Source organism: Mesitornis unicolor, unplaced genomic scaffold (genome assembly GCF_000695765.1).
Source record: "Mesitornis unicolor isolate BGI_N332 unplaced genomic scaffold, ASM69576v1 scaffold29002, whole genome shotgun sequence".
Taxonomy (NCBI): domain Eukaryota; kingdom Metazoa; phylum Chordata; class Aves; order Mesitornithiformes; family Mesitornithidae; genus Mesitornis; species Mesitornis unicolor.
In genome coordinates, this window is record NW_010168974.1 from 38,842 (window position 1) to 65,060 (window position 26,219).

General features: G+C 43.1%; 1 protein-coding gene across 1 annotated transcript in view; it reads left to right on the forward strand.

Moving 5' to 3' along the window:
• Positions 1–26,219, forward strand: part of UTP20 (UTP20, small subunit (SSU) processome component, homolog (yeast)) — a 63,587-nt gene that overhangs the window by 25,405 nt on the left and 11,963 nt on the right. The window contains exons 24-51 of the mRNA XM_010179222.1: positions 743–828; positions 1,373–1,498; positions 2,005–2,171; positions 2,693–2,901; positions 5,922–6,065; positions 8,303–8,382; positions 9,271–9,497; positions 10,102–10,246; positions 10,670–10,757; positions 12,115–12,258; positions 12,885–12,935; positions 13,026–13,178; positions 13,725–13,880; positions 14,187–14,327; positions 15,267–15,404; positions 16,683–16,822; positions 17,348–17,427; positions 18,284–18,573; positions 19,094–19,233; positions 19,712–19,868; positions 20,660–20,758; positions 21,363–21,527; positions 22,194–22,360; positions 23,062–23,203; positions 23,496–23,612; positions 24,428–24,598; positions 25,393–25,521; positions 26,004–26,114. Of these exons, the coding sequence (XP_010177524.1) occupies positions 743–828; positions 1,373–1,498; positions 2,005–2,171; positions 2,693–2,901; positions 5,922–6,065; positions 8,303–8,382; positions 9,271–9,497; positions 10,102–10,246; positions 10,670–10,757; positions 12,115–12,258; positions 12,885–12,935; positions 13,026–13,178; positions 13,725–13,880; positions 14,187–14,327; positions 15,267–15,404; positions 16,683–16,822; positions 17,348–17,427; positions 18,284–18,573; positions 19,094–19,233; positions 19,712–19,868; positions 20,660–20,758; positions 21,363–21,527; positions 22,194–22,360; positions 23,062–23,203; positions 23,496–23,612; positions 24,428–24,598; positions 25,393–25,521; positions 26,004–26,114 (3,963 nt within the window). The remainder of the gene's footprint in view (positions 1–742; positions 829–1,372; positions 1,499–2,004; positions 2,172–2,692; positions 2,902–5,921; positions 6,066–8,302; positions 8,383–9,270; positions 9,498–10,101; positions 10,247–10,669; positions 10,758–12,114; positions 12,259–12,884; positions 12,936–13,025; positions 13,179–13,724; positions 13,881–14,186; positions 14,328–15,266; positions 15,405–16,682; positions 16,823–17,347; positions 17,428–18,283; positions 18,574–19,093; positions 19,234–19,711; positions 19,869–20,659; positions 20,759–21,362; positions 21,528–22,193; positions 22,361–23,061; positions 23,204–23,495; positions 23,613–24,427; positions 24,599–25,392; positions 25,522–26,003; positions 26,115–26,219) is intronic.

Below are 26,219 nucleotides of genomic sequence, written 5' to 3' on the forward strand. Positions count from 1 at the left end.
GCTGCTTGCCTGTATTCTTAGGAAAATACCAAACAGATGTGCACCAGTCAAAACACTGTGTGAAAAGTAGCCTGACGTAAGAGAGATTACTTCATCACTTACTGTTTGCCATTTCTGTGTCTTGGCATATGTATTGTCATGGCCAGTGTGTCCATTTGGCATAGGGACATCATGGCAAAGTGACCTTTGATGACTCTAGCCTGTGCTGTTTGATAGGAGACTGAAGAACTGATGAGGTTGCTGCCTGGAGAAATTATCTGTATTTATTAGTGCCTAGGTTATAAGGAGTCATCTTTGAGAGATAGCAAACCTCGGTGAGGCTTTGCGTATCTAGTCTTACGAGTATTTTGTGTTTGTCACAGGAGAGAAATACAGGTGTCTTAGGATAGTTTGGGTAGTCTGCTTTTTAATCCAGTCTCCCCAGATACACAATTGGTAAATGGTTTTGGAGACTGAGAATACAAGCTGGCAGTGGCCCATAAGACTATTATGAAAAAATAAATCTTATAACTATTGTATGTAGATAAGGGGAGAAGTATATGTGAACTACCAGCAACCATATCTGCTTCTTATGGGTGACAGTTATGTATTTACATACTGGCAACACACACATTCTGTTTCTGTTTTGAGAAGTTAGTCCAAAGCCTGCTTGAGCTTGGAGCTTTTGGGTTGTTTCACTGTTCTCAGTAATCACTTCTGTCTTCTGGGTAGGGACTTACTTTCTTTCTTTTGTCATTTGCAGTTACTGTCCCATCAAGACCAGAATGTACAGAGAATAGCTCTTGACTGTATAATGACATACAAACATCCTCATCTACTGCCATACAGGTAAAAGCTTCTCTATTATTTTAGCATTGATGAATGAGCCTACTGCCATATTGGAAGCCTGCCTGGGGTCAGTTCCCTCAAAGAGAGCACTTTTCCTGTATTTGTTGAAGACTTAGGGATAAATTTTAATTTTAGACAGCTGTGTATCGCTTATCTAAAACAGGATATAAGGTCCTGAGGTTGGTCAGTCTCTCGTGGTTTTTTAACAGGAAAAGGGCAACACTTTCATTCTGTCCCAGAATAGGGTGTGCTTAGTAGTTGCCTCATTTTCAAGAGGTCTTTTGTACTGGTGATTTATGGCCACCCAGAGAAAATGACAACATAAAACTAGTTTGTCGTTGAATAATCTCTTCAGAATGTGTCCTACATAATTAGCTTGAACTTGCTGTCTTTTTAGAATATTTTATTGATAAAAGGGTGGGAACACAGTACTTCAATATTTTATATATAGCATGGATTAGATAGGCAGGTAATTAGATATAGATATGCGTATGTGTCTGTTTATAACTCCTACCTGCCCTCAAATAACGTTGTTTACTCTCAGGGAGAATTTGCAAAGGCTGCTGGAGGACAAGACTTTTAAAGAAGAAATAGTCCATTTCAGTATTTCTGAGGAGACCGCAGTGGTAAAAACGGAGCATCGACCAGATCTCATCCCTGTCCTTATGAGGTGTGTCATGAAGCATGGGTTTAAAAGTTTCATGTCAAAGTACTATGAGCAGAGATGTAATGCTCCTGCTTCTGATTTTAAACAGTTGGGATAAGCCTATGGTTAATGGTGTAGTTTGACAACTCAGCTTGTGATGTTCTGTACGGTTTTCTTATTAACATATTTATGTAATGTCTTAAGCAAATGGTGTTTTCTTTAAAAACAGCAGTTTGGTAAATATTGTTTCTGCTAAGGCTTACAGAGAACTATGAGAACATTTCAGTTCTTATTTTTATTAAGATGTGGTGATGCAAGTTATTGTGCAGATAACTAGTTTTATACCTGAGGTCTCCAATAGCAGAAGCTGATCTTTCATGGGGAGTAATTCAGTGGAGACCCTGAAGGGAGGACTTCACTCAGCTTATTCTCACTGGAGAGTATTTTTAAATGGAGTTTCTCCTGCAGAATAAGAGACTTGGAAACAGATGGCTGCTGAAAGCTAATGCAACCTCTTTTTGCTCTTGAAGAATTCTCTATGGCAGAATGAGAAACAAAACAGGGAGCAAGACACAGGGCAAGTCGTCAGCGAGCACTCGCATGTCCATCGTTCTGCGATTTCTTGCCGGCTCACTGCCAGAAGAGATACGGATGTTCTTGGATCTGCTCTTTGAAGCCGTGAAGCAATTCAGTAATGGTAGGTACAGGCAGTAGACCCTGGGGGTATGGTACTTCCTTACCTATAGAGATGTGGGAGGATAAATACTCTTGGTATTGTTATGTGCTTCCGTTTGTGTCTGACAGTGCCCTGGAAGGATGAAAGTAAACCTTTGATAAGGACTAGGATTCCCCTGAGCTTTTCCTTACAAAGCCCAATTGCTCTGTTTTAGAGGTCCAAGGTCAGAAAAACTGAATGACTTGCCACAGCTGTGCAAGTAAGCTGTAGCAGGCCAGGAATGAGCAATTGCTGGCATTATAGGCTAGGCTGTGTATGATGGCAAAAACAGAGGTGGTAAAGTGCTCTGACACTGTAGCAGTGGGAAACATCTGAGTGTCACAGAGAGATGGAGTCCCAGGGCTGTCCTTATGTAAAAAGCTGAATGTGAAGATCTGTAATTTAGCACCAGATTATACTATTTTTCATTGAAAATTGTTTTTGGTAGTGGGTGTCTTCATGGCGCTTCTCTAGATAAGTTGGTGTCCCTTTGCCTATCGCAGGGCCTTGCCAGACTGCAGTGCTTCGAAGTATGTCAGAGCTGGATTTATCTAAAGTCCTGCCTCTTGGGCGTCAGCACAGCCTCTTCAACGGTCTTGAAGTTGTGTTGAAAAACATGGGACATCTGATCCATCAGTACCTGCCTGAAATTCTACAGATTCTTCTCTGCATGACAGCTGTGGTATCCTGCATCCTCCAGCAAAGAGAGAAGGTACAATATACACAAACAATATACAAACGTGTAGATTAAATTCCTTTCTCTCCTCCTCCCCTTAGCTTGTACACGCGCCCACACCTTCACTGCTTCAGGTAAAGTTACGTTTAATGCCAACATGGAGTGAAGCTTAGCAATTAGATGTCTGTCAAAATAGAGGTCAGTGATACTTGTCTGAAAATGCTGCAGGGCTCAGGCAGTGCAGGCAGCATTAATGCATTTAAAAAGCTGCTTTGGACTGCATTTTTGTTTGAGTTACTGAAGAGAGAGTTGGAGATGATCTCTGTGCATTGCTACCTGCTTGCTCTGTGGAGAGATGGGTATGATGGAGAGCTAAATGATTTGTTGTAAGGACATAACAAGGTCTTATGGCTGGAAGTGGAAATTGGCCTTAAAGATGTAGTTTCTTGGCTGCGAGGATAAAACATTTGAGCAGGGGAAGGAGAGGAGTTAAAGTTCCTTGCCTGAGGACTTTAGAGCAAAACTGATCTTTGAGGTGTTTTGTGGCAGTGCTAGGCCCCAAGGTGGCTCAGCATTGTGGGTTATCACAGTGATTACCTGCAGTGATTGTCTCTGCAATGATCTGGAGGGAGAACATGGCTACCAGCCATGCTTTCAGTCACTAGAAGCAAGGTCAGCTCTTGTGTCAGGAGTAGTCATGCTAATCCACTGTCACAGTTTGGGTCTCAGCCAGGTATCTGCAGAGCACTGTGAATGTTTTTTCCCTTGCTGTGCAGTGGCTGTACATGCAGAAAGGGTCAGGTGAGGAGAACGTTCTGTTAAAGATTGGCTGCGCCTAAAAATGGGGCATGTTGGCTTACTGCTGCCCTGTGCCCAGGAGAGCAGCACAGAGATCCCCGAGCTCTACCCAGATAGCACAGGGGGTCTGTTGCCAGCTGTGTGGAAGCTATGACATTGAGCCAGGTTTTTCTGTCTTTCTGAAACCAGTGCCTTTGCCAGGCTTCAATCCAAATAGGAAAAGGAATGCTTGAGTCCAGTTTGGTACAGAGCCTGATTATATATTAGGTGCGAAACAAGGAAACTGCACAGTCATCATCATTGCTGTGCTGTTGAAAGGAATTACGAGATGATAGACTGAGCAAGTGGTGTGTTGAAAGGAATTATGTGATGACAGACTGAGCGAGTGGCGTTAGGTAATGAACGTTTTATCTCCATGCGGTGTGTTCTTGCCAAGACCCAGCTGTGAGCATTCGAGGTTAGAACTTGCCTTGAAAACGATCCATCAAAGCAAGCCCTTGCAGCCAGGTGGCATCCAGGGTCCCATAGTAGCCTGCAGGCTGCACAGAACCTTGTAACTGCCTTCATTTATGAAGGGGATGAGCAAATTTTAGGACAGCAGCATCCCACAGTCTGACTTAAATAATGGATTGCATGTGCCTACATGTTTTAAACTGGGAAAGGAGTTTTGAAAGCTGCCTCATTCATTGCTGGGATAGCCACACTTTGCCAGGGTTACTGTGGTAATCCTGTTACTGCGTAATGTGCAGACTGACAGTATGTCATTTGCCTGAACTTAATTTAGCACTTCATTAGCCTGTGAGATGTTAAAATCTCAAGGAAGAGTGTGAGAAATCTGTTTATCTTGGCTAATGATTAGAAGGCATTCTTGGAGTTTGAGAGTAATTTATTGCAGGCTGATACTGCCTGGAAAGTTAAACATCAACACTGACTACTTGAAGCTAGGTTACTCATTTACCGTTTGCTACTGATTGTGCTCAGTGTTGCATTTCTTTGTCCTCTCAAAGACATGATCTCAGAGGACCACTTTTATGGTGACAGAACAGTCAAGACCCAAAATTATTTTGCTTGGGAGTCACCATTAGCAATAGCAGCCTGGTTTGTGCTTTCTTTAGCTCTTCAAGCAGCTCATTTGCTGCCTGGAAGCTGATTGCACACCATTAGTACCCATTTAGCACAGCTTGAGGGGTCCTGGGTAAAAGCCCATTTGGTTCCTTTTCTACTTTCTCCTCTTTGTCTTTTCACTGTGATTTTGGGTGCAAAGGGCGTATAGAAGTGTATTGCATGGTAGAGTGTGGTGTCTTCAGAATTTCATAGGTACATCAAACAAAAAAAATGTGTTATCTTTCAGTGAGGCTTTGACACCAAAGCCACTTTGCAAAGTAAGAGATACAAGTGTTTATTCTGTGTGGTGGATCATGGTATGTACTGGAGACCCCGAGGAAGCCAAGGCATAGCTCTGATCTCGGTCAGCAGCTTTATTTGCTCTGACACGGCGCTCTCGTTTCTGAGACTGCAGTTCAGTACCTGCGCTCTGGAGCTACCTCGTGTGCTTGTGCTGTGAGCTGCACTGCACAGTGTGAAAATAATTTGGGTTACTCAAGTTAAGACTCTTCTCGGGGAGAAGTGTCAGAATGCAGTAGTGCATGAATGACTTCATGATCAGCTGTGTGGCTGATTGCCATACTCAAATGGTTTCCACAGGAGAGGGTATAGAACGAAACCACCAAATGGGTACAGGAAGCATCCTCCTGTAACCAAATGCTCTGCCATTGGAAGAGATGGTTCACATTCTTGCCTTCTCTATTTCTCCCCTTTCTCCTTGTCTGTTGAGTTTTTTTTCTTCCCCATAGATCTCAGTGTGCAAAGTAGAACTTCACTTTTGAGAGCTGATTTGGGTTCTTTCCTGTGTAAACGAGAATTATTTAAGTGTCAAGGCTGGAAATGTAACTGTGGTATAACTTTCTGCGTTTTGTCCAGATGCTACTTCAAACCTGTCAGAGTGGATTTTTAGGAGCTGAAGGAGTCCTGATTCAGTAACTGATTCAGTGCAGGAACAGGCACCTCTTGGAAAAATTTAGGTCAGCTGTGCGAGGTAGATTGCTACTGTGACCAAGTTACAGGGGAAAACAGAAGAACATTGTGATAGATCCAGCAAAGGTTGTATCTGTGGTCAAGGAATTGTGTTTAATTTCAAAGCAAGTAGTTAGTAATTGCTGTGCAAAGGTTTTACTGTTTGGTTTGTTTTGTTTTTGCAGGTCCAACCCAGGTTGATTAATCCACTGAAGAATTTGAGACGTCTTGGACTCAAGCTTGTGGCGGAGTTTTTTTCTGATTATGAGACCTACAGCTTCAGTGCAGAAGAGATCGATGCAGTTTTCCATGCAGTGGTATGGCCTCAGGTAAGTATTTCTTGCTCTCCCAAACAGCTTGTGTGTAACGGGTACCATGCAGAGAACTCCGGCTGCACTGGAGTCCACGTGAGCTGTGTCTGATATGAGATTGGATGTGGCCTTAGACAGACTCTGTCATTCTGATGTGTCTGTGCAAGGTCAGTTTCTTGGCTCATGTCTGAGTAGTCCTGGAATAGTCACATCACAGACTAAAGTAAAATTGGTTCATTGAAAGAAATGGATGCCATTTTTTTGCTCTTTAACCACAGAAGCAGACTTCTCACCTGGATGCTTCAGGGAAGCAAAATACTACTAGTCACTTCTAGGTGCACTTCGTTACTTTTCTGCGTGACAACTATGCGGCCTGTAGTAGAGCACTGGAGAAACAGATGCTGCTGCAGGAAAGGAAAGACCCAGCAAGGTCTGACAGTGGGCTCTGCTCTTGTGTCTGCCTGCTGGGAGTTCTGTGTGAGCAGTGACAAAGCACAGGGTTGTTGCCTTCATCAGAGAAATTCAGATCACCTCTGAGTGGGAAATTGCACTGTTGTGAGAGGAAGAGAGAACGCACAGTATTTAAAATGAATTGTGCTGGCTGCGTCAGTGCTCTGAGCTCTGAGCTTATCAGGGAATACCTATACCCCGAATGCTGCTGGGTTGTCTCTGCTCTAAAGATGGTCACCTCCACCCAAAGGGTGACTGAGCAAGATGGGCTGACTTCAACAGAGCTCTTTCACTGAGACTTTTGAGGCATCCAGATGTCCAACTTCCTTGCAGCAGCAAAGCCTGTCAAAGAGCAACAGGAGTAACTGCTGTGGCCTACGAAACTCCAGATCTGCTTCTCTAGACATTGCATTTGTTTACTCCTACCCTCTTTCTCTGCTCTACTAGTAACAATATGAGTATGTGTATGTGGACAAACATTAGGTAAACTAGTTTCAGGCAGTGCATGTAGCTCTACATTTCACTGGCCTGAGCAACAGGGAGTTGTATGTTCCTGCTCTGTCCATGGAGTCTTTTCAAGGTCAGGATGCCACATGGGAAAGCAGTGAACATTTACAGCAGTCCACGAGCAGGTCAGGCATGTGGTTCAGGCTTTGTGTCAGCAAAGTACTTAAAGGTTTTGGGGAGTATTGTGTTTGGAAACGCTGAGTAAATGTGAACAAGATGTAACATTGCTGTTAAATAGTTAGAATTCCTGTTGTCCTTATAGATGTCAGGAAGACACAGCTGCTCTGGCAGTACGATCCAGAAGCTCCCTCTAGTGGGAACTCCAAGATTCGGTTTTGGCAGAAGAATGGTTCCGCTTGTGTGCTTTCCCTTTCTAAGACTGAGATGTATAAAAACTCGTGGAGAGGCCAAGTTGTTTTAATCCTATTGTACTTTGAACTGGAGTTTTCTACTCTTCATACCCCAGGAGTTTGCTGCAGAGGCTCAATATTGTTAGCCTGCACAGCAGCATTGCTGCAGGACTGGATTAACAGTTCACCCTTCATTGTACATCCTTCAGGAAAGCTCTGTGTTGTGCAAAGCAATAGCATTACCAGCATTTAGGGGCAGGAGAAGAAGCTTTCTAAGACCCTGTCTGTGATGATCAGACCTGCCTTCTTTCCTGTTGTGTGACTTGCATGCAGCCTGTTGGGTTGCAGAGTGGCAGAGAGGGGCCAGACCTGTGTACTGGGTCTCTTTTGCCTGTGTCCAGTCACATGAAGGAGTGGTGGCTCCTGTGTGGGGCTTAGGCTGGGCAGCTCTTAGATGGGCTTGTTTTGGACACACAACCCTGTAAGGAGATCCCATTCCTGGGGTGCAGTGCAGTGCTAGAGCTTCTTCCTGAGCAGAGAGGGTGCTTTTATAGCAACAAGGCCATGGAGATGTAGAGCAGATGCTGGAATAGCAGGTGCTGCAGCCAGGGCATAGGAAGTGTGGGAGAAGTCGGTCTTGGGCAGTGTTGTGCTTGAGATCTCATAGGTTTGTCTGGGAGAGGTTGCTAGGTCTCTGGCAAATGTGGGACTCCGGGGGGAACCAATTTCAAGGGCAGGGCAAAAATGGTGGCTGAACAGTGTATAAATAGGAGTAAGGTAATCTAAGAGCAATTCCACAAATACTGAGGAAGCTGGAAAACTGATTATGAAATTACTTTTTGAAAAAAGGTAAACTATAGCTTGTCGTGAGGTTTTTATTAGAGATAAAGTTTTTAAGTGGCTTTACTTACTCGTGTTGCTTTGGTATCTGATTTTTATCTCCTTTAGGTCTGCAGATTGGCTTCAGAGAGTCAGTATTCTCCAACTTTTCTGCTCAAACTCATTCATACCTGGAGTAAGAATCCCAGGTAAGTGTTCTCCTTGCAGAGACTTTTCCTGAGTACAGAAAAATTAAAGGAAATAAGAGCACACTAACAGGTTATTAATAATTGTGTCATAACACTTATTTTCTTTTTCCATTAGACTGTTGATAGCAGTCTTTCAATAGCAGTCCAGATGCAATTGGGAAGCTTTACAGTTTATGCAGTTACTCTCCTTTTGGTTGGCTACTTTTCTCATATATTAACAACTAAGCACATATGTAGCCCAAACCCAGCTAACGGGTGAGGAGAAGGGCTGACTTCTTAGAATATGTCTGTGTCTTGACCAATGACTTCTTAGTCTTTTACAATATATCATTTAATTCCTGTTTTTTGATTCTCTAGTTTGTTCTTTCTATGAAAGAATGTGGACAGGTTCAGAACAGAATCTGTGACTACGATTCTGATACTGGAAGTTGTAAGAGAGTTTTTTTTGATGCGGACACTGTGAGAAATTCCAGCTTGGCTGTCTGAGTGATTTTTGCCTCTTCCACATACTCACTGCTTTTCCTTTGCTAAAGTATCCAGTATCTGTTTCAAGACATGTCATTTCTAGGCTTGAAGAACTGACATACAGACTTCCATAAAAAATAGTATTGGATCATTAGGTTAGGAGCAGGCTAACAGGAGACTTGGACAACAATCTGTGAAGAAAGATTAGGTTTAGATTATGCTGTCTTGAAGCAAGAAAAGAATGACCTCTCAGCCTCTGTTAATTCTATTTTTCATAACGTTGTTCTGTGATTTTTTTTTGTGCTTTTTCCTTGTTTAAAGTAGAACACAGTCATTATCTTTCTGTGTGACTTTTTGCACAAAATAATTATAAAGTTCTGAACTTAAATTTTCATCCAAACTTTTTAATAATCTTTCTCTCAGGTACTTCCCCTTGCTGGCCAAGCAGCACCCAGATCGCCCAGAGTGTGATATACTGTCAAATGTGTTTGCTGTGCTGTCAGCTAAGAATTTATCTGAGGCCACATCTAATGTTGTGATGGACATAGCTGATAGCCTTCTCAACAGCCCGGATTTTGAACTCATGGAGCAGGTTTCCAGTTTGACTGTGACTGACTGTGTTGCCATGGTCACTGGAGACATGACAGAAGGTAATTTTTTTGTATTGTCAACCTGTTTTGTCTGTGAAGCTTTAACTGATATGATATCTTCAAGAACTGCATTGCTGACTTGACTCAGAGCCTAACATCAAGTTTTATATAAAGGCCCACTCCCCATATGTGCGTGGTCGTGTGTCACTTTGATGTTTGGTCAGTGCTCCCTGACAAGCAAGACTGCCATTGATTCCTTTTGTCTTTGAGTGGTAGTAGACTGGAAGGGTGGTGTGCTGTGTTTAATGCTGTGGAGCCATCTTTCACCTGTAACACTCAAAGGTAGTGGAAAGGAGAGCACTTATGGCTGTCCCCTTGTTATGGCAGCTTTGATTTGCACAAGAGGTCAGTGGTAGAACAAAGAAAACTACATCTGTAAATGCTCCAGCCATTTCAGAAGACAGTTACTACCTTTGAGAAACCATCAAGTGCTGGTGCATGTTCCCAGCAGCCAGGTGCCCTGCACATTCATAGCTCCCCCTGATTTTTATCTTCTACTGATGAAACCACCTTTGTTTATGTTTCCTCCTTCGCGTAGGGTTGGATCTCCCTTCTGTTGCTTCAGCACAGAGCTGGGTGTTGCTAACTGTTGTATCCCTTACAGAGACTCTCAGCCTAGGTAGCCGCTTGGTTCTGCCTCATGTTCCTGCCATACTTAATTACTTCAGCAAAACGATGTTAAATGTGGAGAAGGTGAAAAAGAAGAAATATAGAGCTCAAGTCAGCAAAGAGCTGAGTATACTGTCCAAGTAAGTGATTCTTTAGAGGTCAAAACAGTTAAAAAGTTGGAAGGAAGGAGGAAGAAAGAGGCTTTTCGTCACAGATTCCAAATTAAAAAACATTACATCTCAAACTATTTAACTTCAGAACAGTTGAAAATAACCTGGATCTGTCCTTGACCTTGTAAGTTGCTGGTGACTGAGGTGAAGGGTTTTCAGAAGTTGATGCTAGCTGTTTCTGTTGTTGTTACTCAAAACCGGTGTCTGCTGGGGGTAGGAAAAGGTACAGAAATGCCTGCAGTCATGTGGAACTGAATACTTGGACTGATACCGTGGTTTTGGTGGGTACGCTCTATTAGCCTGTGATATGGCATTAGTGCTGACTGAGTTCTTTACTCTATACTGGTGGTTGGATTGATATAAAGTAGTAAATTACCTTGTCTCATTGTGCAGGATCAGCAAATTTATACAAGAAAAGAGTCAGAATTCGGTGCTTGTGAACCTTCTCCTTCCTTTCCTATATCAGAGTAACATGGAACAGGTAAGTGGAAATTACTTTCTTCCTCTATTAAACAAAAATTTTTCTTTTAATAAAGTATATTTTTTTAAGATGCAGTTTAAAGTCTTATTGATTACACACCATTTCTCATGATTAGCCTGAAATCAATTCTTTATGTGTTTGTAGTCTGCTCAGAAAGCTGTGCTGTTGCGTGTTGATGTGTACAAGTCACTGGATACTTGGCAGGGATGCCAGTGCCCAGGCTGACTCTGTTTCCTCTTTTCATGGAGAAGGTCTGCAGAAGTTTCTCTGCAGTCTTTACCTCCTTTGCCACTGTAGTCAACCCACCAAATTGTTTGCAGTGTTTGAAAGAAATGTTGTTCTTCACTAAGGATTTTATGCACCCCAAATCCAAAGCCACATCATCTAGACAGCAATAGGAAAACATGTGGTTGAGTGTGTAGTACATGCTGGGTAATGGGCAGGGCTACAGTTGTCTGTTGCAGGATGAAAGGCAAACATTATACAGTACTATTAACATGCTCCCACATCTCCTTCCATTCTGTTCTTCTGGATTCCTTTAAGGAGTCCCTCTGTAGGTACAGAAGTGCATCTCAAAGCTGAAACTTCCCTAAAATCCTTCATTCCTCAGGCATGCAAAGTAGGCTGCAGTTGAAGGAAGTAGAGCTCTCCATGGCTTAGGTTTTTCTAAACTGTTAAGTAAAACAAGTACTGAGGATATTGGTAGACTGTTTTGTCTGGGTTTTCCTCACTGACAGACCTTGTTTTCAGAAATATAGTCCAGTCTACAATGAATGAATCTGTTGATTATTCAGCTTGATTGCCTGAATCCTTGGATCAAGGCTTGGGCCTTTTTCTTAAAAAACATGCAGTTGCTCAGTGAGAGATTTTAGGTTTGCAGGAAGAACTGCTAGGTAGCAACCTATAGCTTCTGCTTTGCAAGTGGTTATGTAGTTGTTCGCAGAGGATTCTTGGTTTTTAGATCTGTGAATTGTTAGGGGACCGTATCTGATTTCCATTCAGGGAGATCATACAAGTATGTGGTGCTGTTAATGTTCGTTTCACAGGTTAAAGAAAGACTGCTTTTTAAAGCTCTGTTGGTTGTCCCAACCTTTGAGTCATTTGAGGAAAGACACAAAACCAAAGTCTTCATTATGGTGACACGTTCTTTCTGTCTAATTGGCTGGTTGCAAGTGCTTCTGAGAGATTTGATGATTGCATTGAGTGTGTCCTTCTCATTCTTTGTTCTCATTCAGTATCTGTGATCTGAATAAAATAAAGCAAAGTGGTTAATTTAACTCTCTGTCTTGAAATATTTCCCAAGGAAATGAATTAATCTCATGAGGTTTCACTATTGACAGTTATCTGTCTTTTTCAGGATACACAGATTGACATTCTGGAGACTGTGCAGAACTTGCTGAAACATTGCTCAAACCCTACAGGCTTTCTCAAACCCCTGGCAAAGCTTTTTTCTGTCATCCAGAACAAATTGTCTCGACATAAGTTGTGCTTGGTATTTCAGGTATTGCATTTTTATGTGTCTTTCAGTGCTGTTTTTGCCTCCTCTAAGAGATCAAGAACAAAATAAATAGCAGTATTTATTGTTGTACATCAACTGAAAAACCGTTTTAGTCTACATTATCTGTTAAGTGAAGGTAACAGAATTGTATATGATAGAAATTAATGAGCTGCACAAAGATTTGTGAAAATTTTGGCTTACCAAAATTTTGGTTGATGTGAGCCTCACCAGGGTTTTTTTGTGTAAGAGAAGCCAAGTAGCGCATACTTTATCCGTAACAAATCCTGTATCTTTATGAAATAAGAATGGCTTTTGGCATCATGAAGACTATTTTTACTTGTATTCTTGTATTCTTCTCTCACAGATTTATAGCAGTCAGGCTGTTTTGTACTTCTTTGAAGTGACTTACATAACTTTTTTTTCACCAGGAAATGCACAGTCTAGATATTTAGAAACTTAGGAACTTAGAACACACATCTTCCACCTTATGAAAGAATGCCCCCTGTTAAGCTTCTAACAGGAGAAAGATTGATGCCGTTGCTTTTTTTATTTTTTGTCTCAATGGTAAAGTTCTCCAAATTTTTAACAACTATGGCAGTTTAACTATTTTCTTTCATATTTCTTTTTAGTCTTTATCTGATTTGGACAGCGAATTGAAGTACGTTACTGATGTTGTTAAGGTATGCACAGTTTCTTTGCTTGCTTTATTCCCCAAATTGTATTGTCATGTTTCTGGCCTTTTTCATGAATGACTTGTTGCTGTCTCTTAGCTGAATGCCTTTGATCAACGACATCTCGATGACATCGACTTTGACGTACGCCTGTCAGCATTCCAGTCAATCACAGCCCGCATCAAGGAGATGCAATCGGTGGATATTGACTTCCTCATCCCCGTTATGCACAACTGCTTCTACACCATCCAGGTTGGCTGAATGTTCATTCTCTTGCTTTCTGTACCATGTGTCCACAATGAATCAGACTTCCAAATTATTTCCATCTGCTGTTTTTTGACACTGCGAAACATTCAGAGAGCATACCTGAGTCTTCTTACAAACACCTGTTTTTGAGTTTTGTCTGTTTGCCTTTTCACCTGTGTGCCCAGAAGGGCAAATACAGTGCAGCAAGGAGGCTCGCCCAAGCACAGTGCACCTTCCTGTCAGCGAGCCTTGGCACTGTTCAGTCAATTTGTGCTGCATAAAAGGCATATTACAGTCTTGAAAGGCTGCTTTTCTTTTTGAGGCAACATGTTCTGTTTGTGTGTGCCTGCTGGTAAATCTGAAAGGATTTTTCCTGATTAGAGGGGTGGACATTAATTTAGGGCTAAAACTTCTACAGGAAGGGTCTCAAGAGTTACCGGGTCTGTAGAGGCCTTGTTACGTTGTGTCCAATGGTACTATTCAGTCCAGTCTTTTGGGGAGAAAAATGCATCGTATCCAGACTCATGTGGTACAATTTTTTCATCCACTCAGCTAGGGGATATGGCTCTCAGTGACAACGCAAGCCTTTGCTTGACCAGTCTTATCTGCCGCCTGGCAGAAATCAACCACACAGAAGAGGACTACAAGGAGCTAATCCAGCACACTCTCCTGGAGTCTGTGAGGAGGGGGCTGAAGAGTAAGACTGAGGTAAGGCACTGTTATCTGGTTATACATCTATCTCCAGCTGTCCTCAGGATGCCAGGGTGTGTGGGACTTCTTATAGATGAGTTCTTCGAGTCTATTGCTGGGATAAAAAATGCAGATACCCACTGTAATCAAATGAACCCTTAATCTGACTTTAATTTAAGTGCAGCCCAAAATACAGGTGTATTGGCTGTTACCAAAGAATAGGACTTGGCCTGACACAGTCTGTAAATGACAGCACTGCTGTTCTGAGGAGGGTGTAGCAGTCTCTTTGAGGGGTGCTTACCCTTCACTGCTTGCTATTTGCAGAGCATCCAGCAGGACTACACTTCATTGCTTTCCTGCCTCATCCAAACGTTTCCGGCAAATCCTGAATTCCAGGATTTGGTCCAGTTGACCAACCGCCATGACCCCGACATGGACTTCTTCGAGAACATGAAACACATGCAGGTAAAAGGCAATAGGCATTCCCTAGTGCCTCTCTTCCCCTTCTTAAGCAAAATCGTTTTACTATGGGGTAATGTTTTCCAAAAGTGTCTATGTGCCATCTTTGCAGGGAAATTGAACCTGTGTCATTAGATACTGTAAAAAACAAACAAACAAACAAAAACAGAGTGGGGGGATGTGGGCATCGTCACAGGGGTGACTGTGAATCAGAGTCATATTTCCATCTATAAATTCCTTGGCTCTGTGATTTAGCAACAGTTTTTTACGTCTTCCTAATTTAGCTAAAAGAATTGCTTTCATTTTAAGTGATTGTTCATGATCTTGAGCAGGCAGCTCCACATTACAACCTGTGTGTTACCCAGCCCATAGGCAGCAACAGTGTCCTGAGGGATCACCTGACATAGGCAGGGAACAGGTCTTTTTGGTTTTCATAGTCTGTTCCCAGCTACTCTCTGGAGGCTCTGCAGCCCTTTTTCATTCACAGACATTTGTAATATAAATATTGTACAAAGTCTGATCCCCTGTTTTTTCTTATAGTATGAAAATAAAGCCTTTCTCCTGCTCTCAGAGATGAGATCAGAGAGAATCTTCACTATATCTGTAGTTATATGTAGTGTCTGAATTTTTTTTCCTTGTAATTTTATCAGACCTTCTATCTTGTATCAGTTGTCTCCCTTGTCTGATACCTGAAGGTGGCCCAGTTTTTTATAGTGAATTCACAGTGAAATATCCCATTGAGTTGGAATATTTATTGAGGGAAAAGGCTAGTGAAAATCCAGAGACTGAAGGAAAAAAGCATAGCCTGTCCTCAAAAATGAACGTAATTTATTTATGTCATTACTTAAAATGGAGGCATTTTCAGAACTGCTGAGTGTATGTGCTCTCTCATGCTAGCTGTGACTCAAGGACCACCTCATTCACTGTCTCTCATGTTTGGCTCAGATCCACAGGAGGGCACGGGCTCTGAGGAAACTGGCTACGCAGCTCACTGAAAAAAAGCTTGTGCTGTCTTCCAAATCCCTGCAGAACTACATCATGCCTTATGCTACTACTGCCATTTTTAGTGAAAAAATGCTTAAGGTAGGCTTTTAAATTAAATGCATCCATTTTGAATATTTTTATCTTTCTTGTACCGTTCTCCTTAAAAAAATTAATAATTTTAAAAGACTGATAGGTCTGTGGGGTGAGTGTTCCCCTTTCAGGCAAAAGTGCTGTGCTGCTTTTGGTGGCAGAGAGTTTGGAAAACCAGCAGATGCAGTCTGGGCCAATTCCATATCTGTTATACCTGCCCTGCTCCTTGAAGATGGGTCTCTTAAGTGTTTGGGGTTTGGATTGTATATGTTGATTTTTTTTTTTTATTTTTTTTTTACTTGGAGTTATGTGTTTGCATGTTTTGTAATCAGGTTATTATATTTTCCCCTCTGTCTCCACACTGCTCTCTTCCTGTTCAGTTGTGAGACTAGTCACTCTTTGGCAGCAGAATGTGTGTGGTGGGGAACATAGGCTGTGCCTGGTAATTGAGGTAGGAGTAAATGCTGTTTTCCCTGGAGTTACGGAACTGCAAGAATCAGCTGAAAACCTCTGAAATCATTAATAGCTCTGCAATTAAAGTTCGAAGGGTGATATTTTGTTAGTCACTTTCCATTCATTTTATTGAAAACACACGCAGTGAAATTACTTGTAACTTCAATGTGCATAGACATGCTACTTGCGACTTGGAAAAGCAAGGCTTCACACTTCTGTACAGTTCCCTGCATGCTATCAGGAGAACTGCAGAGCTGCTTATGTGAGATCAAGCACGTGTCTAATTTGTTTACTGTCAGAAATATTCTTCTGAAGCTGAAACATTTAGAGCTTAGGCACAGGACCCAGCACCTGCAGCCATACAGGCTATGCCCATCAGTAGAGTGACTGAAGTCGCCCTTTGACCAATGGGAGTTAAGATGTGTTGATTGAAACCTTGGTGAAGAAGCAAACACATTTTATTTCACATCAGAAATGGTTTAACAATGTGTATTTTTAATTGGTCAGCATAGCCCAGCAATATGCCATGTTTCTGTGGTTAGGTATCTTGACTGGTGTTTAGTTCTTCAAACAAATGAGCCCGTAGATACAGTTATGTGGGAAAAGTTAAATGTATGCAGAAATATTTGGAGGAAGTGAGTCTGAAGATCTGCTTGGTGAGCTGTAATTTTATTTTTTACTTGTTGACTGAGAGGAGATCTAAGAACTGAATGCCAAGCATCCCCACTAGACAGACATTACTGCTTCTGGCTCTTGTTGCCTTGAGTAAAGTATGCTTTAGACACATGTGCAACATGAATGCTAACAGCAACTGAAATTCTATCTTTTGGACAGCATGAAAATATGGTAACAGCCTCGGTTGAAGTTGTTGGAGCTGTCTGCCGACACCTCTCGTGGTCAGCATACTTGTACCATTTAAAGCACTTCATCCATGTCCTGCAAACAGGACAGATCAGTCCAAAGCTGGGAGTCAGGTAAGTACTGTGAGCAGTGTTGCTCTAGGTTTCTCTGAAGACCGTTAAGGCAAAATTCAGTGTCTTAAGGAGCATTGCATGAATTTTAGCCTCATCTCTAGGATGAGAGATTGCCCACTTTGAGGTGGGCTTATGCAAGTGAAAGTAGGCATGGCCTTGCAGTTTGATGTGACTGAGCTGTGAAGGATTAACTGGTCATTGCTTTCTCACGCTGTGTCTCACTGAATGCTGGCCAGCATTATCAACTTCTGCTCCTGTCAGGCTGTCCCTGCTCCTGGGACACCTCCGTTGCTCCAGTACCACAGTGTGTGAGATTTCATAGTGAGCTAGGTCACTGAATGCAACTAGCTGAAAAGCAACCAGTTTTTATTTCCTGGTTATTTCAGGATAACCTCCTTAAACTGCACTGTCACTGAGACTGAATTTTTTTAAAAAGCTCTTTTAAGGTTTTTCAGTTGTGTTGGTCTATGCAGCTTCATCTTTTTGAGTGGAAAGCTGATCTCTCATTGCATTTTCCTTCCACAGCTTGCTAGAGAGAGTGCTGGAAGCCTTTCACTTTGACCACAAAACACTTGAACAGCAGCTTGTGACCATTGAGAACCAAGGTGAGCTTTCTGCTCCTGACTGTGGAAATACTACCTCTAATTGCTCAAAGTGCAGTTAATTGAATTTTTGTGGTTTACTCTTGAGGTCAGCTACTCCCAGCTTTTTAAAATGTGCATATTGGAAAGGTAGTTTTGACTTACCTCCTCAAGAGCAACGCAGGCTGTCCTCTTGTGTGTTGATACAGGGAAAAGAGGTGGGAGGGACCATCTCCATGTTACCTCTCCATCCCAGGCCTCCTCCATAAGCCAAAACAGCTCATGCTGGGTTTATGCAAATCTGGGATGTTCTCCAGGGTCTGTACCCACCCATGTGGCTGCTGTCACATCTAGTTTTTTGTCCTTGATGTTGACTGCTCTTGCTGTTATCTGCAGCCTAAGCAGAGTGCTGTATGTCCTGACTTTGCTTCCCCTGCTGTTTCATGGGAAGAAGTGATGTCTTTGGCTTCTTCACAGTTGTTGTTACCTGTGTTGTAGCCTTTGGGTTATTCTGAGGAAGGAGGGGGATATCTCACAGCTGTGCTTGTCAGTACCTCTTGCCTTGTGAAATTCTGACATGTAAGTGAATGGCCATTCGGTAAGGTTCAAGCACATTGAGCTTTGGTAAGCTGTCTGTGGAGTTCAGCCGAAGAGCAACCTCATCTTTGCTTTAAGCCTAGCCCTGAGGAGTGATTATCAGAAACTGGCACGACAGAGCTTCTCTTCCCAGTAAAACAACTCTGATGCTTAGTGATTTTTTGCAGTCACTGATGGTAGGTAGGAGCTTTGTCCAGAACAAAGCCATGACAAGAGTCTCTTCTAAAGGCTTGATTTTTGTGGCCGCCTATATTTACCTGTGGTTTTGCTGATTACTTGACAGAAGCTGCTGCCATGGACCTTGAGCCAGTGGTAGAGGCTGAGGAAGCCATGGAGCTGGAGCAGAGTGAAGGAGAAGAGGAGGTGGCTGAGAAAAACAAAAAGGAGAATCTCCCCAAGGAGCCTGCAGAACCTGAGCCTGCAGCTGAGGCATCTGAAGATGCTGAGCAAGTGACCAAACCTGTTTCTTTCTTACCCCGAAATAAAGAGGAGCTGGAGTGTCTGATCAAACACATTCAAGACACAGTTACAGTCAGCATCTTGCCTAAATTGCACAGGTGTATTGTTGCAAAGGTAAGGAGTTGGCTCTGGAAAGGTGGCTTGCAGGCCTGTGCTGCTACTGTAAGGGTTTAGGTGCTACTTCAAAGAGCCCAGTGGAAATGCAGCACATAACAAAAATATATATAAACACAATTGGAGAGAATCCACCTGAAAGCACGAAAAGGGGTTCATCCCCTTTCATTTGTCATCGAGATTATTGGCAGACCCTCTGGTCAGTGTGGGTACGGTGTCTTCACTTCTGTGCTGAGAACTGTCTTGAACCACACAAGAGAAACGATTCACTTTGTGGGGCCTGTTGAAAAGTTCTCAGCCACTTGCTAGCACCCAACTTAGCTTCTGTATTGAAAACACAAGGATTGATCTCACCTGTCCCTTAGCTGTCTGGGTTGTTCCTGTACTCAGCAGAGGACAGCAGCTTGCCTTGTTGGCCTCTGCTGAGGGTTTGTTGAGAAAAAGCAGGATTTGTTTAAAAAACTGTTCATTATATTTATGTATATTAAAAGTGCATTGTGTCCTGCTCTGTCTTTACAAGGTTAAAAGAGATGAGGAACACAAGCTTGTGAAATCCAACGTTGTGAATGATGACGAGGTTGTTCGTGTTCCATTAGCTTTTGCAATGGTCAGGATGATGCAGTGCCTTCCCCAAGAAGTGATGGAAGCCAACCTGCCAAGGTAAATCCTGTCAGAGCTCCTTAGTGCTGTTCATTGTGCTGGGAATGAATGCAGGCACCTTTCTAAAGCTGTGGTTATATACAGGGCTAAATCCAAAAGGGGCATCCTAACAGTCCTTAAATTTTTTTTTTTTTTTTTTTTGGAAACTCATTTTCCTCATGACGTTCCTGTCTGTCAGCATTTGACTTCTGTAGAGCTATGTTTAAAAGGAACTTGGTAAATCCTTAAATAAGAGCAGAGCTGTGAAGCAGGATGCAGAGGCAAGGGTGGCAGAGCTGGGGAGAGAAGAGTGTACAGAAAGACAGGACAGTCTGTAAAATGTCTTGAAGGACGCTAGGTGTGTGTATGACTGTAAAGCCTTTCTGTGAGATGGGCTTTGAGTGTAGCTCTGGCTGTAAAACAGCCCTGAAAAGCAGGTTCCTTTAGCTAGCAGTGTAATTACTTCTACTCTGTTTAAGCTGTCTATCTCTGTTTCCAGCATCTTGCTGAAAGTCTGCACATTTCTGAGGAACAGATTTCAGGAAATCCGGGACATCGCCCGTAACACCCTCACTAAAATCATGGAAGTGCTGGGAGTGCAGTACCTTCTGTACATCTTAAAAGAGATGCAGTCCACTCTTGTCCATGGGTACCAGGTAATGCTGAAATTTCTGCTTTTCTAGTCTCCTAGGTGGTTTTTTTAATGTGTTAGCGAAGGGAAGTTGCTACTGAAATTGTTTTGCACTGGTTTGGTATAATACAACTGAATACTGTGGCTAGTGCCTTGCCTACATCAGTCTTTTTTCTGCCAAGTGTCAAATGAGTGACTATAGCCAAAGAACTTAGAGTTTAAGCAGGGAAGAAGAGAGGATCTCCATCTTCTCAGTGAAGAGTTGATGATTGGAGGTGAAGGATGAATTTCTGGTTCCAATAAAATTAATAGGAATCTTTCATGTAAGTTCATTAGGGCCAGGCTTTATCTGAGGTGAGTTGCCACAGAGACTGCACAGACAGTATGTGGTGGTGCTAACTGAAGTCTTGCTTCCTAGATCAAGAGCCAAGACTCTGACTATTAATTTGTCTTTCCCCAGTGGTTTGGGTTAAGAATAATTTTCTGTATGAATTACCGCAGTGGAATAGTGTGAGTTTCAGGCTGCTTTAACAGTGAAAGCACCAATTAACACAGCCTAAAAATACCAGTAAGAACACCGGGCAAAGGGAAGATTCTGGCCCTCCTGCCAGTCTGTGGAGGGACAACAGTCTTCCTGCTTGCTCATACATGGGTTCTCATCCTCCCAGTGATTTATTTTTTTTTTTTCCCCCTATAACGAAAGCTCAAGTGCAGCGTGTGAGTTGTGACATCTCTGCTATGGGAGTCTCCTCATCCAGTATTATTCAAGAGGTCTATGCAGGGGCTGCAGACATGACTTGTTCTCTTTTTCTCTAGCTCCACGTGCTGACTTTCACCGTGAACCTGTTACTGAAGGGCCTTACTAGCAGGCTCAGTGCTGGTGATTTGGACCCCTGCTTAGATATCCTGATTGAGGTAAAAGCTATTGAAGACTGAAGGAAAGGGCATCATGAAGTGTCTGGGGCAGGCTCTGGGAGGAGAAGGTTTTGTGTACATGGTCTCGAACTTGGTGGCAAACAGGGCCAATTGTGTGCATGCTATGAAGGAAGGACACTGCTTTCTACTGAGGCATCACCAGCCCCCTTGTAGAGTGGCAAAGTATCTCTGGGGCTGTATCCTGAGCCCTGCATCCTGAGAGGGAATGGATTCAAGATTAAGAGACCTTACTGTGTTTCCCTGTACTCTAAATGGCTGAGCAAGTGAACAGACATCAAGTCAATATGATCATGAAGCTCAGCTGGTGCCCAGATGAGGTATATTTGGACATCTTGGTGTGATTGCAGTCCCACTCCTTGTATCACACCGCCACAGAGGGGTGTGAGAACAGTTTCCTCATCTCGTGTGCTCAAACTGGGATGGTTTATGTTGTCAAAGGAAAGGTAGACGTGATTTGTGGGAAATTTGGAGAGTTCTTTTTTTTCTGTGAGTGGGGAAAAATAGTGTTGTTCTACTACTGCTGGAGGAATCTGACTCTGCTTTTCTGCTCCTTTCATTCACTTTTCTTTCCTGATTTCCAAAGATTTTCAATCAGGAGTTATTTGGGAATGTAGCTGAGGAGAAGGAAGTGAAGGGAATTGTCTCCAAGGTCATGGAAGCACGCAAGAACAAGAGCTACGATTCCTATGAAATTCTTGGAAAGTTCATAGGAAAGGGCCAGGTGACAAAACTTATTCTGCCACAAGAGGTAAGAAAAGTCAGCCAGAGTCTTTCATAACTCTGAGCACTCTCAGTTCTGTATGGTCTAAAAGACACTCTAGATACTCCAGGTGGCTACTGTGATATGTCCCATTTTGGCTTCCCATTTTTCTTTTGGAAGGCAGCTTGTAAAATGAGACTTTGCTATCAAAGTCCAGGGCAGAAAATGGTGTTCTGGGAAGCTTTCCCTCTTCTAGAGAGGAAACATCCCACTATGAGTTTTTATGCCCTCTCCCTCTGCCAACTCTTGTTAATGTCATTTACTCTGGAGCTCCAAAGTCCTACAAGGCTGCTCTGTGGTTTGATCTTCTGTGCATTAAGGAAATGTCACCAAAATGTGTGCAGGCTCTGTCCATGTGCAATAATTGCCTTTTCAGAGATGCACTTTTTTTGAGTAGAGCACGAGCTGATGCAGAAATGGAACCTGGTTTGCTCATGAGCTCTGGAGTGTCCTGGTGGTGATGGGTGAACTGGCTGGAGTGTGAGAAGAGGCTGGAGAGAAAGGGAGGGATGTTGGGGCAGAGCTCAGGCAATGGGATGCTGCTCATATAGAGAGCTGGGGAATTGCTCTGGCTTTTCGCATCATTTCTGAATACAGATGGCAGATCATTGCCCTCATGTTGTCCTTCTGACTATCATTGTTGTCCCTTTGCAGATTCTGGAGAACACCACAAGCTTGAAGATAGTCCGGAAGGTGCATGAGGCACTGCGTCACATCGTGGCAGGGCTGATCTTCAATTCAGACATGAACGCAGAATCCCTCCTCCTCCTCAGTCATGGTCTCATCAGTGAAAACTTGCTTCTGCTCACTGAGAAGGCCAAGTGAGTTCCAGGATGTTACGCAGATGGTCTGATATCAGTTGGGAGGTTTGCTTGCAGAAATGGCAGCTCTGTGTTTAGAAGTGAGCTACAAACTGCCATGTAAGAGGTGTTGGGGTCCTGGACACTTTCATGGGGTCAGGAACAGGATAAACTCTGGGCTGTGACTTTATCACTTTGGTGGTGGTGCAGAAATCAGAGAGAACCATCAGGTTTCCTCTCCATCTGGTGGCATCACTGCTCAGAGCTGGGTCTCGGTGTCTTGCATTTCCAACATTACATAGGCAGGCTTGCTCTAGGATCTGACAGCTGTTTGCAGACTTCTTGGAGCAGTTTTTATAAGCCATCAGAAACTGAAGTAAATATCAGTAAATGAAGTGCAGTGGGCAGTGGCAGGAGGTATATTTGCTTGAAGGAACTACTAAAATTTGTCTGTCCACTGAGAAAAAAAGTGAGAATGTTCTGCAAATCAGTGTGCATTTGTTATTTTTGTAAGTAGTGACATTATTCACAAGTCCAAGAGTCTCGTTTGTCATGCTGCTCTCAAGTTTGTTTGATTTCATTGTGTTCTGGCTGTGACCTGCATTTGTTTGCTCTGTGGGTTGCAGCTGAGCACAGTCCAACCCTCTTTACTCCCAACAGCAAGCTTGCTGTGGGGAGTGTTGAAATCTGAATATTCTCCTTTGCCGTACACTGCTTTTCAGAAAAAAAGTTGCACCTCCTCCAGATCCTCGGCTACAACCAGAGAGCTGCCTGCTGCTCCAGCCCACTCCCACAAGAGGAGGGCAGAAAGCACGAGTCAGCAGCAGGACCAACACGTACATCTTGGTTGATTCGGGACTTCGGGTAAGGATCCCCTCAGATACAAAGCTTTGCAGTCAAAATTTATGTTAAGAGTATCCAAGGGAAGGTATTCTGGATATGTCGTGTTAACAACACAACCACCAGCCTTAACTTTATTTTGCATGTGGTAACTCCAGTGGTGCCTCTTGGAGAGCTATAAGAAGTGCTCAGCCTGTTGTAGATATTTGAATGGGATATGGCATAAATTCTACTATAACCTGAAACAACGGGACTTTTTCTTAAACTTGAGTCCCAGCCTGACTTTGAGACAAATGTCCTGTGTTTTCTCTGTCAGCTGCTGCACATGAGCCTGAAGAGGTCCAAAGTAAATTCTTCTGAGGAGCACACTTTGGAAATGTTAGACCCTTTTGTTCAGCTGCTTATAGACTGCCTGAAATCCATGGATGTCAAGGTAAAGTTCTGAGCTGAGCTATCTATTCTGTTTGTTCTATTAAAAAGGGTCCTGCCCACAAATGACACCTTGCAGTTGATCTGCAAGAGAAGAGGAAGCCATCCAGTTTCCAAACTGATTTCATAGGTGTGCAGATTGAGTTGTTTGAGGACATGAATATCCCAAGGAGGAGGAAGGATTGTGGCCGATGGGGGACTGAATGCTCTGCCCCTAGAGCTTCAGGCTCAAGTATGGACAAGCTCTCCTGGAGCATGTTCATACAAGGACTTTGCAGACTTCTTAGGCTATCTGTGAGGAGGCTCATGAGGCCCTCTGGCTACTGGGAGCGGTGTTGTCACAGCTGTGGTTTGATGTCTTTATTCCCAGCACCTCCTTTTTGGGCAGCTTTGGGTTTGATTGAACCTAGGGGGGAATCTGTTAAACCTTGAGTTTTCAAGGAATGGAAGGCATGCCTCATATGATATCAGATACCTGGAGCAGGACTTTCAGGTGACCTGAGTTTTTGGCAGAGCAACTTCTATGCCTTGAAGATACCTCTGTATCAGAAAAAGTTCCTGCCAGCTGCTATATCAGCACTGTCTTAATGTCTTTACGTAGTAAAATCCAAGTTAGAGAATTAGGGAGTGGCAGATAGTGTGATACTGTTTTTAGAACTGAGAAACCCGTTGCATGACATACGTCTGGTTTGAAAGAGATTGATTTTGTAGCTAATTGCCTTTACCACAGTTTCAGTAGCCTGGCCATGTCTGTACCAGGGTGAGGAAAGTGTTCTGTGTCATTGTACCCACGTACTGTCCTTTGGCACTTTCTTACAGGTGGTCACTGGTGCTCTGCAGTCCTTGGTATGGATTTTAAAGTTCCCTTTGCCTTCTGTCAGTACGAATCTGGAGTCACTGATCAAGCAACTTTTCCTCTTGCTGAAAGAATTCGCCAAGACAGGAATAGCCAAAGGCCAGAATTTCCACCTGGTTGTGAGCTGCTTCAAAGTAAGTCAGACCCATCTCTGCTCTTTTCTAGTCTCCTAGTTAATCAAAGGATTAACTTTGTAGAATGAGACTCTTCCAACTGCAAATATCGTCTGCAGAGGTAATCTCGAGATCACGAGGTAGCAAGGGAAATGTGGCCTTGCCGATTCTTTCCCAGGTGAAAACTTAAAGAAAGTTACCCCCCAAAAATGCACAGCTTGGATCTGAAGAAGCGTTTTTATAGAAGCATATTTGCCTTCTTTATTCCTTGTAATAATATCTTGTTACCACTCTGTCTTCTGAGAGGCATCAGTTTTGTGCTTCGGTAGCTTGCTTTTAACGTGATTAACTGGAGTAAAACCTTGCAGCTGAAGTGAGACAAGGGAAGGAAGCAATTAATAGTAGTAATAACTACTCATGGTGTGCAGTGCCATTCTGTAGATGTCTTCTAAATGCATTGCTGAATTAATTACAGTTTTATGATCATAAGGGAAGGTTAAGAGTAATTGATACTGAATGCCAGTGCCAGAAGAATTTTCCTCTCTTCCTGGCTGTGTTCCTATGTCATGGTTCATGTCTGTGAGCATCCCCACTCACTTCAAGGGCTACTCTGAATTTGTGTTTTTGCTTGTGCTCAGTTTTGGTCTCAGAATTGCCAGCTGAAAGCAAAATGCGATGAAAACAGTGATAGCTGCATGCTTCAGAGCAGCAGTTTGTCTTTTCAAACCTAAGTGGTGTGAACAGTCAGGCTTTGGTGTGGGGTTATGTTTTATGGCACTGTGTGTGTATTGACAATGTGCAATTTGATTTTGTAGTGTGTAACAATACTTGTGAAGAACGCAAAGAGTCAGATAACGAACAAACAGCTCCAAGTGTTGCTTGGCTTTGCTGAAGAAGACATTTATGATTCGTCACGCCAAGCCACTGCCTTTGGCCTTCTCAAGGTATTTCTGTGCAGCGGGTATTTCTGTATGGCTGCCGTGAGCCGCTGGAGTGGCAGTGATTCTGCCTGTTGGTGCAAGGCTGTATGATCTCAAGTCAGGAACAGACCACAGAATGCTGGTGAGAGTCTCTGTTGGAGGAGGACAGGGAAAGCAGCAAAGCTTTCCTTGTAGACACACTTTAAAATTGTTTGGGGGGCTGTTTTATACACATGCATATGAGGATGTATTTGGGTCTGAGGATGTTTTTGCTAAAGAACTGACATCCCTAATCATTAGACCATGTATTCTGTGTCCTCCAAAAGAAACAGATACAGATTTGTAAACCACTTTTTTTTCCTTCAAGTTGCTCTGGCTATGTCTGAAGGTATGAAAAAAGTCAGTGTCAATGTGCCACCTGAGACCAGCGCAGTCCAGGTTCTCGTACTGCGTCTCCCACTGTGCAAGCAAATGACGTGACTCCAGTTGTTCTTTCACGTTTTTAGGCTATTTTATCCAGGAAGCTGATTGTCCCTGAAATCGATGACGTGCTGCAGAAGGTTGCCCAGCTGGCCATCACGGGTCAGAGTGAGCCGGTGCGAGTCCAGTGCAGGCAGGTTGGTAGGATAGAAAGTCTTTCATCTCGACTTTACTTACAGCAGTCTAAGAAGCAAGAGGGCTTAGTGTGGCCATCCCAGCTCTCGCAGCCTCAGCCCTGCTGA